The 15,055-nt window shown below is 40.2% G+C and overlaps 1 protein-coding gene across 6 annotated transcripts in view; it reads left to right on the forward strand.

Moving 5' to 3' along the window:
- Positions 1-15,055, forward strand: part of tle2b (TLE family member 2, transcriptional corepressor b) — a 215,457-nt gene that overhangs the window by 182,650 nt on the left and 17,752 nt on the right. For 5 of the 6 annotated variants that reach the window (XM_057841876.1, XM_057841875.1, XM_057841877.1 and 2 more), the window contains 4 exons: positions 7,648-7,815; positions 8,071-8,221; positions 8,360-8,529; positions 13,654-13,730. In XM_057841876.1, coding sequence (XP_057697859.1) covers positions 7,648-7,815; positions 8,071-8,221; positions 8,360-8,529; positions 13,654-13,730 — 566 coding nt within the window. The remainder of the gene's footprint in view (positions 1-7,647; positions 7,816-8,070; positions 8,222-8,359; positions 8,530-13,653; positions 13,731-15,055) is intronic. The other variant, XM_057841880.1, reaches the window with a different exon arrangement.

A 15,055-nucleotide genomic window follows, 5' to 3' on the forward strand; every position in this document is an offset into this window, starting at 1 on the left:
GTAATCATTGCCTGGTTAGATTTCTGTGCTGCTCGCTCTCCTTTTGACCTTCAGAAGCCTAAACGAGAATGTTTACAATGAGCCATCATTGGTCATGTGACTTTTTGAAAGCCCTAGCCGTGTATACTGTAAATAGCTTTTATAATAGCTTGACAAATGAGCCTGGTTAGAGAGTAATGAAATTCCCGAGCATATCCTTACTGAAAGTGATAATTCATTTCATAATTACTTCATATGACACTAATCATATGTTGTTATTCCATGAAATTGTAAGCCATTGATCTCCACATGTGGCCGTTATGTTGTTTGTCAAGAAAATGAAAATCTATTGGATTTTCTTTGGGCTATCTGAATATTTCATCTTTTAGTATAACCTTCACTTGTGTGCGAAAGAATTTGCAGGTGTATTTTCCTTCTGAGTCTCATATGAGCGTCTATGAAAGCATGATATCAGCTTTGTGTTGGCCTTGTGAACCATTTCTGATGTTAAATCTGGCTTCTGTGTTCATCATGAAAAGAGGCAACCAAGAATCTACTGATTTAATTTACAGAAGCAGAATGCTATCAAGGCTGCCACGATTAGTCAATTAATTGACGACTGATTATCAATTTAAAGGACAACTATTTTGATCATCAATTAGACACATTGTTTATCTAAAATTTGTCCGAGTCTTCTTCTTCAAGCTCAGGGCCCTGGGTGTCTAGGTGCCCTAAGTGGAAATGTTGCTAGAAGCGCCCCCAAAAAATGAGAATATATTTTTTGAAATATTATACATTTTGTAAATATTGTATTTCCACAATGTAAAGGGTGCACGTCCATCACTGTTTGAGGTTCACCTGAAACGAGTGATTAAGCATTCCGCCCCGTGCACTAAAGTCCCATTTAAAGTGCACGTTTTTCCTCCACCTCCTTTCGTTGATCAATATTGATTCATTTAACAATAGCACTAGCCGCTAACATAGTGAGATGATGCGCAACCCCTCCCTACACCTGTGTCAACAAGAGCACCTCTGGAACAAAACAAGAGCAGGTCATAATCTGACTCATGGTCTCGGATTCAGACCAGAAGTCATTTTGAAAATAACTCATATTGTATATTTTTATATGTAGCATATTGAAATGTATGTTAGAAATCATCCGGGAAGCGTAGCATAATTTTTTTCCCCTCAGAGTATCTCCCCCACCCTAAGGCAATTTGGCACCCCCTTCACTAGATGGCGCCCTATGCAACCACCTATCCCACCTATGCGGATGTTTACCACTGTTTGCACGCCACACCCTGCAGTCTCACATCCAGCTCTTCTGATTGAAGTCATCCAACTAATCCTTGAAATACAGCTCACAGTTTACGTCTACACTAGGACGGATAATGGCCTTAAACGCGTAATTATTTAGACTATACGGCATGTCAGCTTTACTAATGTGCGTCTCATCCGTGCAAGAACTTGCACAGATAAGATAACCGGCTAATATTACCCACCGTTTACCTCATTCACTCCCAGCCATTTCCACCAGAGCAAGGCCCTTCGCTTTTTTGCTTTATTTACATCCCAAACATCTGAATAATGTTTTCCTTTTACAAAATAAGATAAACAACAAGACAAAAAGAGCTTTTGATAGCAAAGTTACAATTTATTTACACATAACTAACTGAGAGATGACGCTGTTCTGGCCGCGACAGCCGGTTAAACTATTCCCTCATCACCGTCTGTCTCATAAAGATGAATTTTTTTGAGTCTCTGCGGGCTCTGCTCGCGAGCAGCACGGACTCAAAGGCATCGTCCGCTGCACTATTCGTCCCGGTCATTCTGCTCGGTCGTCCAGCGCCTGGCATCCCGGGCGTCCTAACTGTTGTTCTGCTTGGTCGTCAGCCGCCTGGCATCCATTGGGGTCGTCTTCCGCCGGCGCCCGGCCGTGCGGCTAGGCCGTTCGTTGCTGTTGAATCGGGTTGTGGGTCTTACCAAATGCGCCACTGCCCTCCAGTGGCCAGTTCTATTGCTTTAAAATGGATTTTCAGCTTTGTGCTTTGGAGCTAAATTGAATCACGAACCAGAGATTTTTTTTTTTTTTTTTAAATATGTAATAGACGTATAAATAAGTTTTTGGGACACTGAAACAATTAAAAATAGAACATATTTATACGTTTTTGGGAGGAAATGAGTTAATATAGAGTAGGGTGTCCATACAACAATCGGATACTAAGGAAGTGACGTCATGCCGTCACCATTTTTAGTGCACTATGACGGCATCGTAAACAATGGAGGCGGACGATCAAGACGTCCTCCTCCTCCCAACTAAATGCCGACAGAACATGAGTACCGTATTTTTCGGACTTAAAGTCGCAACGGAGTATAAGTCGCACCAGCCATAAAATGCCCAACGAAGAGGAAAAAAACATACATACAGTAAGTCGACCAGAGTATAAGTCGCATTTTTGGGGGGAAATTTACTTGATAAAATCCAACACATAGAACAGATATGTCATCTTGAAAGGCGATTTGAAATAAAAATTCAATAGAGTTAAGATTAGAGATAAGAGTTATTCAGATAACTATAGAATAAAGAACATGCTAACAAGTTTACTAAACCATCAGTGTCACTCCAAACCACCAAAATAACATGTGAAATTATATAATATTGTGTTAATAATTCCACACATAAGTCGCTCCAGAGTATAAGTTGCACCCCCAGCCAAACTATGGAAGAAACTGCGACTTATAGTCCGAAAAATACGGTATATAAAAATGCGTATGCGAGGATAATTAAAACCCAAAAAGTGAACTGCGTGGAACCTCCACTTAAAGAGGTGCGCGATCAGTTTTTTCTTGACATTTCCGCCTGTCAAAACTGTCGCCACTTCTAGGATTGCCACCGTTATGCACAAACATTGCTGGTTGCGGCTTCCAGGAAATATACGCAGCACCACACCATATGTTTCTATTTGTTATTTTCCAAGTGATAAGAGCGCAACTTAGCATCGATTATAACATCCCAAGTAACGATGTCAGGCTTTCGTTGTTGTTTTCTAAAGATTTATTTCAATCACAACGTGGTGACTGCTCGTACAAGCCGAGCGTACAAGCCTTCACTCTCGCTCCCGCGTGATGTGTTCAATTGCATTCACGAAAAAACTAAGATCACAAAGTGGAGTTCCCGACCCCTGGTCTAGAAGGTGTAGTCATTTTGACATTTCCCGCCGGCAAGGAATTAGTTTCCGGTTCAGAGGTAAACTGCGCAGGGTATGACGTAACACAGGGGGGGGGGGGGGGGGGGCAGTTAGCATTTAATTTACGTAAATATATAGAATGTGCTGCTCGTCTTTAAGCCACTGTGGCGCCGCCTTATCACCACAAAGAGCTTTTTATGTTGAAAATTCTTGTGAATAAATGCTTAAATCCCTGAATTCTTTATGGATATGGACGTAAAACAGTCTGGAGTCTTGGTTAGAAGCCAATAAAACGGGCAGTTAGCATTTTTTTACGTAAATATGTCGAATGTGCTGCTAGTCTTTAAGCCACTGTGGTGCCCCCTTATCACCACAAAGAGATTTTTACATTGAAAATTCTTGTGAATAAATGCTTAAATCACTGAATCCTTCATAAATATGAACGTAAAAAAGTCTCGATTCTTGGCTAAAAGCAAAAAACAGGCAGTTAGCATTTATTATATGTAAATAATTTGAATTATGACGCCAATGAAGTAGTGGTTAATTTCTCCCATTGATTTTTTTTTCACAACGTTTCCAAATGCATGCATTATACGACAAATATAAAAATTACCTTGAATTCTCAAGCAAATCACTCGTGAGACAATCCTTCCTGTTTGTATGCGGTACAGCTTTGGTACTTTTTCAACCTAAATCCGGCGTTGGATTGCTGCATGTGTTTGAGAATAACTGCGACTGACTGAAGCGGAGTGGGGGACGGCCCCTTACTTGAAGGCGTGGCGCAGTGTCTGGGGAATCTGTTCCGTCAAAATCATTATGAAGTCTATGACGCACCTTAAACGTAGTGTGGACAGGTATGAAAATAGTCGGCAAAATACCCTGGGGAAAATTATCTGTCCTAGTGTAGACGTAGACAGTTTTGTAAGGTGGGCAGGCGGGACAGTGAGCAAAATTGTGTGTTCTTATCTAAAACCCACTATTTTCATTTGACTCAATAAAGAACAAGTGCTCCCTTGTTGCAGTCCAGTACAGAAGCAGACAATTATGTGTAATAACAGAGAGAAAAGGTGTGAGGGTGGGCTTTTCTGCTCCATGATGTGTGTCTGTGCGCGTCTATACTGCAGTTGCTGACCTTATCAGAAATGCTAAGTCAAGCACAATCCGATGAAGAGGTGGGATTTTCAGATGAAGTGATGAATGCAGCTGGAAAAGCCATCATCATCATGAACATCATCATCAGCAAATTTTTTGTTGCCTAGATATGAGGACAATATGTGCTTTTGTGCACTGCTGGGTCACTTGCTATATATCATGATAGTAGATGCTGAGTCATCTGAAATTTCATGGGGCAAACATGGATTATGTGAGAGGCGGACTGCAAGCTTTTTTGAACAATGACTTCAACCCTTTCTTGCCAAATGTATCACATTTTATACACTTACAGTAGAATCCCATGATTTTGAGACTAATTCAGAATTTTGAAATATCTTTCCTCAAAAAAAAAAAAAAGATAATGGATGTAAGTCAACTCATGCATCTTCAGGTTCCATGAGAAAAAAAAAACAGGATTTAGCAAGGGTTATAGATATTAGAGCGCTCATTACACATTTTAATTTTTTTTTCTTTTTTACGAATTTGAAAAAAAAGGTGTCATTAAGACTTTATTTTTCAAATGTTGTGATTCTCTGACAATTGCTTCATATTGCAGGCATTAAAGGGTTAACCACCCATTTTGTTGAATTTAAATATAATGAATTTGCTTAAGAGTGATTGGGTGGGGGGAAAAACGTGTTTTTCATTAATTAGGCAAAAAAATTTAAAGGTAATGAAAAAGGCATTTTTTTCATAGCACCGTTAACTTGATGCTAACAAATGATGCAAAAAAGCTAAAATGTAATTTTAACTTAATGCTAACAAAAAAGTTAAGCAACACTAGGTAACTTTTTAACCTTTATAAAATATGTTCATAACATTTGTGATATGTCGACTGACGACTAGTTGAATGACCCATCTTTTATATCTTGAGGGGGTTTGTATCGCTTTCGTCAGCGCTACCGTATTTTTTGGACTATAAGTATAAGGGTTTTTTCATAGTTTGGCTGTGGGTTGGACTTATACTCTGAGCGACTATGTGTAAAATTATTAACACGTTATTATTTCATTTCACATGTTATTTTGGTGTTTTGGAGTGACACTGATAGTTTGGTAAACTTTTAGCATGTTCTTTATCCTATAGTTATCTGAATAACTCTTAATAGCTATGTTACGTTATCATACCGACCACGTTCACATTTCATTGTTCATGCATCATGTAACATTATTGTACTCTACACTTATTCAGCATGTTGTTCTCTATTGTATTTTTATTTTAAATTGCCTTTCAAGATGATATATATCTGTTCTATGTGTTGGATTTTATCAAGTAAATTTCCCCCCAAAAATGCGACTTATACTCCGGTCGACTTACTGTATGTATGTTTTTTTCCTCTTCGTTGGGTATTTTATGGCTGGTGCGACTTATACTCCGTTGCGACTTTAAGTCCGAAAAATCCGATAATTAACTTTGAGGAGGGAAGCAGGAACACTCCCACATAAAAAACTACAAATGACTGCTTTACACGGGGTACGTCACTTATCTCTGTATACTTCTCATTATAAAGACGGAAGTCGATGCGAACGCTTGGCCCTGCATTCACTCGCTGGTGTGACGCCCTCCCCCTCCCCGCCCCTCAACTGAACTCATCAGCACTGAGCCACACTAAGCCACATGGTCCCTAATCGTCATATGCTATTGTTTAGCCACAACTGGATTCCTTACTTTATTACTATGCATCCTTCACACAGCTGCTTGAAACAGAAATGTGGTTTAATCCATCTGCAGGCAACCGGGAGATCATGATTTTACGACACTGTGCGGGTGTGCGCTGTCATGGGAATTTCCTTTAGGCAAAAAAACTACTGCTTTTGTCAACCAGTGTCGCTAAAATCAACCAAAACTGAAAAAATACCTAGTGTTGCTTTAATGCTATCCTTCATGTTAAGATTGTGAGCGGTTTCAGATGTTTCTGCAGTGTCAAAATATGATTTCACTCCCAATCGAAGCAAAATGTGTATTTTATCTAAACTAAACAAAAAAAAAATTCAAAATGATTCAAGAATTAACTCTCACCTCAGAAACATTCACACCAAGATTTGCATCTTTAATTTGTGATTTAGCTTGCTTGTAAGTAGATCCATCCCCATCATTGAGAAAACGGCGAGAAAAATACCCCAGACTTTACTGTTTTGAGAATCTTTATTCGATATCAGCTGCTGAATGAAGTACCCCGAGCAACAGGATAATGGTGCCAATATTTCATAAACAATTATGATGAGGGTCAGAAGTCTGTTTATATGAATGAAGGATGTTTGCTAAGGACTTTTGAAAGGCAAAAATGGCTTATTTGGCCAATTACTTAATTGGGTACTTCACTGCCAACGTAGCTAGCAGATTTTTACAGCTCAAGATAAGATAATTGACATATCTGGATAGACTAGGATCACTTTTAAATCAAAGTACCAAAGTTTTAAATACCGTAATTTTGGGACTATAAGCCACCAATTTTTTCCCTCATTTTGAATCCTGCGGCTTATAGTTCAGTGCGGCTTATTTGTTGATTTAATTGGGTTAATAGATAACACTTTGACAGCGGCGTCATTAGACCGTCATAATCATGGCATGACCTTATCATGGGCGTCAATGAATGCTTATGTCAAATGTCATTAAGTGTCATCCGGCAAATTATGTCACTAACTCCATTTATGTTCAGCTTGGATCTTTTACATGCGTTCAAAAGAGAGATAATTTGCCGAATGACACAATATTTGCAGGATGACACAAAATGACATCTGTCAAAAGCATTCATTAACACTCATGGCAGTGTCATGTCATAATTATGATGGTCATATGACAGTCTTATGGCGTCACTGTCAATTAAAGTGTTACCAGATTCCATGACTAGCAATGAATGAAACAACTAGAACAGTAACTGAATAAATTATCAGCACAGAAATTTAATTTTGATTTGTTATTTACATCTGTAGCGCTGCCATACATGCTAGGAGGCATGTTGGACAATAACCGTGTTGACAGCATGTGGCAGAACAGGTTGACTGTCTCTGCCAAGAGAACATTGATGGCCAAGTTAAAGCTTCTTGAAGCAATGAAGCTTTACAGCCACTTGATTCAAAGCTTCATGGTGGTTCATTTGGTCTTATGACATTCTTATGATACCGCTGTCAAATAAAGTGTTGCCGGTTGATCTCTTTTGTTGTAAAGATATCAGAATACAGTGAGGACAGGTGCAGCTTATAGTCTAGTGCTAATGCCGTTTTCGTGTCAAATTTGGTTTTTGGTGATTTATAGTCAGGTGTGCCTTATAATGTGAAAATTACAGGAACAGCTTGTATCAACAAATCCCTTTTTTGTGTTCTAATTCAGGAGCCAAATTCCCCTGTAGGCAGTCCACCTCATTCTCCCCGAGGGAACGGTTTGGACCGAGCTCCTCCCCTAAGAAAAGAGCTTCCAGGCTCCTCGGGCGCTGCAGAGGCCCCCTCGACCCCGAACCCGTGTAGCCCCGCTCCAGGAAAAGCCAAGGATCCTGTACAGGCAAGAAACTACGTTTTGGTACTGATATATCTTTACACAAAATCAGTCACAACATTAGCTACGCTCAAAGTAGTTCAAAAAACATTTTCAAATGATCGCCCTTAACATGGATAATATCTGATTTGATTAGCAGGTGTAATTGGTTGATTTTGAACTCCTTTCAGTACTGTCTGTATGCCAGCATAAACTCCCTATAAGTGATATTCTAGAATTCCTACTGTCTGTCTATTGACATTCTATGTTTGTTGTAAACAGGTGGATAAATCCCAGTCACCCTTGTCCAAGTCCAGCACCCCATCGCCATCCCACCGTGAGGCCCTCACACCCGGAGCTCCCGGAGCGCCCGGTCCCAGCACTTCCTGCCTTCGCTTGGTCAGCAAAGCGGCGTCTGCTGCCGACCCCCTCGGTGAGACAGCAGAGTTTTAAATGTTACAACCTAAGTTGAAAATTTCCCTTCAGCCCCACTGTGACCGTGCTTGTGTGTTATGTCTTGTTATCCTCCCTTTTTTCCTCTCCTTTTCATCCCTCGTCCTGCCTTTCCCAGCACTGCGCAGCCCTATGTCCGTGCCCCCCGGTTCATACCCGGCTCATTTTGGCGTGGTGTCCCACGCAGGACTCAACGGCGAGCTGGCCAGCCCCGGAGGTTTCGGCGGGGCTCTGACTCTCTCGCCCCAAATCAGCGCAGCCGCCAGCGCCTATGCTCGAAGCCCCATGGTGAGCAGTATCATTCGTTCATGTCATCTATATTAAACATTGTAAAACGTTAGCATTGCTACATTAAGGCTAATGGAAAAAAGACAACGCACTAACCACTTTAGCCTGCTATAAAACATTGGCAGTCTTCTCCAAAACGCAAACCTGCGGTTAAAAAGTGACACGTCAAACATGAAAACTCACTGGTTTACAGCATTTGCAGAAAATGCAAGAAAATAAAGAAAATCTATTACTGACTAAGCCTGTCGCGATATGCAATAATTCCATTTATCGCACAGTAAATGAAATTGAAAGCGGTAATTTTCCCGCTGCGATTTATCGCCTCACGTGCATGCGTGCGGCAGATGTGCGGTGGACGTGCTGTTAAAAGTTCGGCTTCCTTGTTACCAACAGCGTAATATGCTGTGACGAGGATTCACTCTGTTTTATTGACTTCTGGGTAGGGATGGGAATTGATAGGATTTTTACGATTCCGATTCCATTATCGATATTGCTTAACGATTTGATTCTTTATCGATTCTAATTTGGGGAAAAAGAACAAACGTCTTGATTGGCATCGAGTTTGTTTAATCAGAACTCACAACCTTACAAACTCACAACGAAATCAAAAGAGGCCCAAAGCCTCAATGTTAACTGTGGCAATAAGTGGCAAATACACAAGAATGTGTAACATTTTACTGAAACATTTATCTAATAGAAATAAAAAATATTGGTATATATTGGCAGATAGGTTGTTGTTCTGCCTTTGGCAATATGTGTTAAAGCAGAGGTCCCCAAACTTTTTCCTGTGAGGGCCACATAACTTTTCCCTTCTCTGATGAGGGGCCGGGGTCAGTTTGTAACAGAAAAAGTGTGACGATTGCAGAAGTGCATAAATGTAAAAATTTATTGTTTTTCAGAAAGCCACAATCAAATAACCCTTTCTGGATTCTTCACGGAATGAAAGTAAATAAAATAAAAATAATAATAATAATTAATAATAAAAACACTATTAATTAAATAGATAATAACCAAATAACACTCTCTGAATTCTTCAAGGAAAAAGGCCAGGAAATAAACAACACGATTGAGAAAAAAAAAAAATCAAAATGGCCGGACCAAATGTGGAGGCGGGCCGTATATGGGCCGCGGGCCGCAGTTTGGGCACCCGAAGAAATGCCGCATCCAAGCGAGCGAGTGAGCGAGTGAAGTGAGAGAGGGAAACACTTCTACGAGCCTACGTTCTTTGTTAATGTTAATATCTACAGAGGCAACACCTGTATGTATCATCTTTTGTGTTGTTGTTGTTGTGTTTCCACTCGCGATCGGACACTTAAATCCAGTTGTGTAGTGGTTTGAACGATGTGCTAATGCTAGCGAACGAATGCTAACCACTGTTATTAGCAGCTAATCATCGCTGATTTACGTTGATGCAAACCTGTTTGTTATTGGGGACGAAATTGATTTGTTTCATTTCTATTCTTAGTTTCACTCTTCAAGTGATGGTTGAATAAAGTCAGCAAATTATACCAACGTCTTCTACATCGTCATTTGGGAGTTTAGCTAGCTGTATAGCCAAAACTGAGCTTTAGCCTCTCTGTGAGGACAGTGCAGTCGTATTCCCTCCCAATGCAGTTACCTCCACCTTGCAATGACTGCAAGTCGCTTTGTTGTAATTTTTCCTCCTGAAGTGAAGACACACTTTCGAGCGTTTGAACCTACGTGCTGTCATTGTTATGTTTATGGCTGCAATGCTCGTGCTTACCCGTCGTAACCTTTCATTTTCACACTCTTTCCTGGTGAAGTGTAGTCAAACTTTGGAGCGAGTGGTTCTTGGCGCCATGCTAGTTTGATGCGTCTGGACAACAAGACACGTCACGACGCAATACGCGTCTTTAGGAATCATTAAAGGGATCGTTAAGGCTTTTTCATTGTGATGTCGAGGCCTCGAAACACTCGGAACCGGTTCCGAATTGGAATCGGATTTCGATTCCCATCCCTACTTCTGGGTATGTTCGTTTTTATACATTTGAGTTTGCGTGACCAGCATTCAATGGGTAGAGGCAGGGCACAGCAATGAGCAAGCAGCAAAATGGACGGAAAATGCTGATTTCCAAGCCAAACACCACAGCTCCGGTGTGGGAATATTTTGATTTTAAACCAAATGAAAATGGTGAGGCAACCAAAAAGGATGAACCAGTCTGCAAAATATGTTTGAAGGTTGTTTCAACAAAGAGGGCCAACACAACAAATCTACATGCTCATTTGAAACACTATCACCCTCTTTAGTTTTCACTGCTTGGTAAGAAAACGGCATCGCAACAAGCGGAGCCCTCCTCGTCACAGCAATTGACAATTACAGAGGTAATCGCTTGATTTGAGAAATACAAACGAGATCCCGCAAAATGGCGTTCCCTCACAGAAAGTGTCGTCCACTACATTGCTGAAGAAATGGGACCGTTTATCTCTGTTTAATTTTGTTTGACACTTTCTAGGTTCATACTGCAGGTCTTAATGCACGAATCCGATTTTTTCGTGTTTTTCCGACTCAAGTGAAGCATTAACTTGACGGTCTGAACGTGAAAAGTCGCATAGAAGTGGACCATTTCAAATCCGATCTGGGCCACATTTTTCCAGAATGTGGCTGACGGTCTGAACTTTCAAGTCTCCCGAATCGGAATTCATGCTGCAATGACGTCAGCAAAGCGAAAGCGGCAGGCATTACAGCATCGATGTAGCTGTTGTTTGGTCTAAACTCACTTCTGTAATTAATTAAAGACCCAGAAAGGGATGGGAGAAGGATCAGACCAGGAACTGAGATATGCTGACGGCCGTCAGGAGAAAGGTTGATGCGGAGCGCGTGGCTCACAACAAGCTTATCTGCCTTTCACCTGAGGAGCGCAGCCTTTTATTGGCAAAGTGAGAGAGTTTCAACATACATGTGTGAGTTTCACATCTTGAGAAATAGCTGTTATCTTGAGGAATGGGTGCGGGCAGTTATTGGTCTTGTCTCATTGTGTTGAAACTTTATGGTCAGCAATAGAAACCTAAAACAGGAAATCTGCCCCTCTGGGTCATGCTGGCATCTGTCGTTCAGTTGAATGTGACCTTCCGCGACACATTCTTTCTTTTGTAAGGCCTTAAGACTGTAGTTATAACTATTAGTTTTAAACACACATTATTAACCTCAGCGTGCAAAAGCATTAAAGCACATCTTACACTGTGCATTAGCTTCTAGCTTGAACTCTGCTATTATGCAGAAGTGGGCTTGACCACAGTCAAATAAAAAATAAATGAAGAAAAGGATAAGCCTGACAATTTTCGATTTTCATTCTATGCGCCGAATGAGCAATATTTCAGGATTGTTTAAATGGCCGAGACGGGGCAAATTGACACACCCACGTCATGCTTATGTGCGTGCGTGTATAAACTTTGAATAAAAGACTAAACGGGGATTGTTAATGTTTGTTATTTGTGTCACTTTTTGGAAAGCAAAATATGATCACCCTGGAATGACATACAGCTAGCATGTGTAATTTATTTTGATGCTTCTGTGCATGCGGGTCACTTTGCTGAGCGCATCTCGGACTGCGAAATAGTGCGCATGCGTGATACTTGAACGGGCTCCATGGACAAAGGCCATCTGAACGGGCACGCCAAAAAACAGACATGACAAAAAATCGGACTTGTGCATTACGACCTGCAGTATGAACCTAGCCATAGTGAAGCCAAATGTTTGTTATTGCTACTTAATTAATGTAGTTTTCTCTTGTTGTTGAAGTGCAATTGTTTGTGTTGCTACAACTTTATACCTCTGTGCGTAAATGCTTAAGTTATTGAAGTCCAATATTATTTTTTTTCTTGAAAAAGACTTTTATTCTGTGTTTCTGTGCGGTGTTGATATTGAGTAAACGTTTATTGCGTTTAAATGGGTGTACTTAATATTACTTAGTATCAGGGGTCGCGTTAACCGAATATTTTCGTTGACCGGTTTTTTAAAACGGTGACGGAAAAAACTGAAGTCAGTCTGTCATTTTGACAGGTTGCAATTCACACCCCAGACCACAGGGTGGCGAGTGAGCATATTAATTAGCTATTGTCTCTCTTGATGCATGACGTCGTTGGCCTTACTCGGAAAAATGTCAAGGCAACTGAGTGTCCGAAGTTTCTTCAAAAAGCCCCAAAACGACGATGGTGTTGATAAAAGAGGTGAAAAAAAGAGTGTGGCCGCAGAGCGCGGATTCAGCCTCCAGAACAACATCAAAACGGCCATGAGAAGTCGTTTGTCTGAGGCAAAAGTCCAAAACCTCTGCAACAATCCCACTTGAGACATTTGATTATGCACAAGCGGGCACGCAATTCAAGTCCATGCGCACAAGGAGGAAGGTATGAGACTGCGTTCAGGCCACAGCAGGTGAACTGTTAATTTCATTGTTCCACAGTGGGGCCACAGTCAGCTGTTTTTGTCAATGCGGAGAAAAAGTTACATATTCATCTTCTTGATGTGTGACGGCACGGTGTGGATTCTCTGTTAAGCTTGTTCGGACAGAATATTAATTAAAAATTAATGAAAACTAAATACTATTGAATATGTCATTATTATCATTTTAAAAATTTAAGTGACGGGTAAAAATAGATTATGACCGGATTTTTATGACCCTGTCAGTCAAAATGAGAGACAACGAAAAAGTCTAGCGCAACCTTTGCCTAGTATTATTACTATATACTGTATTCTTACTGTGTAATTGTAAATTGGTTAAAAAAAAATGTGGGTTATGCATTTTTCTGTTAATATTTATTATTTTTAAGATAGTTTGTGTTTTATTGAAGAAAAAATATTCATTGCATTTGAATAGTTGATTTATAAAGAAAAAAAATGACAATAATATCGCATATCGGCAATCATTTATGAGACAATATATCGCCTGCTAAAATTTGTTATCACGACAGGCCTAGCAGTTTGTTCACTCTAAAATTGATAGCATACTTTATCAGGTAGGTCTCTTTTACTTCGATACTGTGACGGCTAAGGAGAGATTTTCAAAGGCACATTTGCATGACAGTACTATACTAAATTATATTGTTTTATAAGCAAACGGCTATTTATCTTTTTTTTTTTTTTTCTTTAATCATCTCATCCACCAGGTGGCTTATGACTCTCGGTCTCACCTGAGGGCCCCAGGCCTGTCATCCTCTCTGCCTGGTTCATCTGGCGGCAAACCGTGAGTTCTTCCCATCTACCCATCCATGAGTTGCCTTATCAAAGTGAGGCTCAGAGCTACTTATAATCAAACTAAATATGTTTAAAACATAGACAATGACATGTTGTGCATTTGAAACAATGCTAATTTAATGCTATTACCCAATACTAAAAGCAGGGGTTAATTTGTGACGGATCCTCATGGGACAAGATCCGTCACCTCTTGATTTTGGCTTCCGTGTGTTCCGGGACTTACTTGGGCAGATCCGGCACCTCTCGTGTATAGAAAATAATAATATAAAACGTTTTTAAAAAATGTATAGAATAAAATAATAATATACATAAATTCATTTACAGAACAAATCCCAAGAATTGCATGTTGTTTATAAGAATTTAACGTCATTTGAAAGAGTTGGAGATTTGTTGATGCACAGAAAAGCTGGGCCGACAAACCACGACCCTGACATTTAAAAAATAAATAAATAAAAAACTTTGAAATTCGCGGCATCTGGGGAGGAAGCAGCCAGGATCAAACGGTTTTTCAACATGCCAAAAAGACAGTTGCATTTACTCTTTTTTCAAAAAGAAGGAAGATGGTTCAAAACGTGTCAGATAAACAACAACCAGCGATGAGGGCAGCTGCAGCGATCATGCTAACAGGCAGGACCTGTTGCAGCAGGAGGCTAGCGCCACAGCAACTAGCCAAGTTCACGGACAGCTAGTGTACTCTGTCCCACCTGTGGTTATGTGGGCAATTGCCCGTGCTGTGCAGAGTATAGCCTAAATAATTGTAAATTGTTTTCATAACATTTATACCATGGATATTATCTGAAATTCCCACAGCATAGCAAGTGGGCATTTGCGTGTTGTTTTCAGCACCATTTTCTGCGTATGTTCCGGGACCTGTGCCGGTCTCGTCATCCCTGCGCTGTCATATGTACTTTGCGTTCCGGCACCTCATGATTTACGAATTAAGCACTGAAAACAGACAGACTGTCGAATAGCTTCAGTAGTTTCTTTTTGAAAACCAATTTATTGATAGATATTTAAACACAAATAGTGCAGCAGCCATGCTCACAGCCAACATCAAGATACTCACAGGTATTATTTATCCCTTACCTGCACAAAACAATTAACATCATGTCAGTTTATTGAGTCATGGTACATGTGAAAACTTTCATTGGTGCTTTTTTGGGCTGTATTACACTGCACCCTGCTGGCAAAGGGGCTCACACATTCAAAGCAAAAAATGTTGTAAAAGCTGATATATTATCTGCGTTTTATTTATTTAATTACATGATCACAAAATGTAAAGGCATTTCAATAGAGTTCCATGAGGCGAAAGTT

Source organism: Corythoichthys intestinalis, chromosome 7 (assembly GCF_030265065.1).
Source record: "Corythoichthys intestinalis isolate RoL2023-P3 chromosome 7, ASM3026506v1, whole genome shotgun sequence".
Taxonomy (NCBI): Eukaryota; Metazoa; Chordata; class Actinopteri; order Syngnathiformes; family Syngnathidae; genus Corythoichthys; species Corythoichthys intestinalis.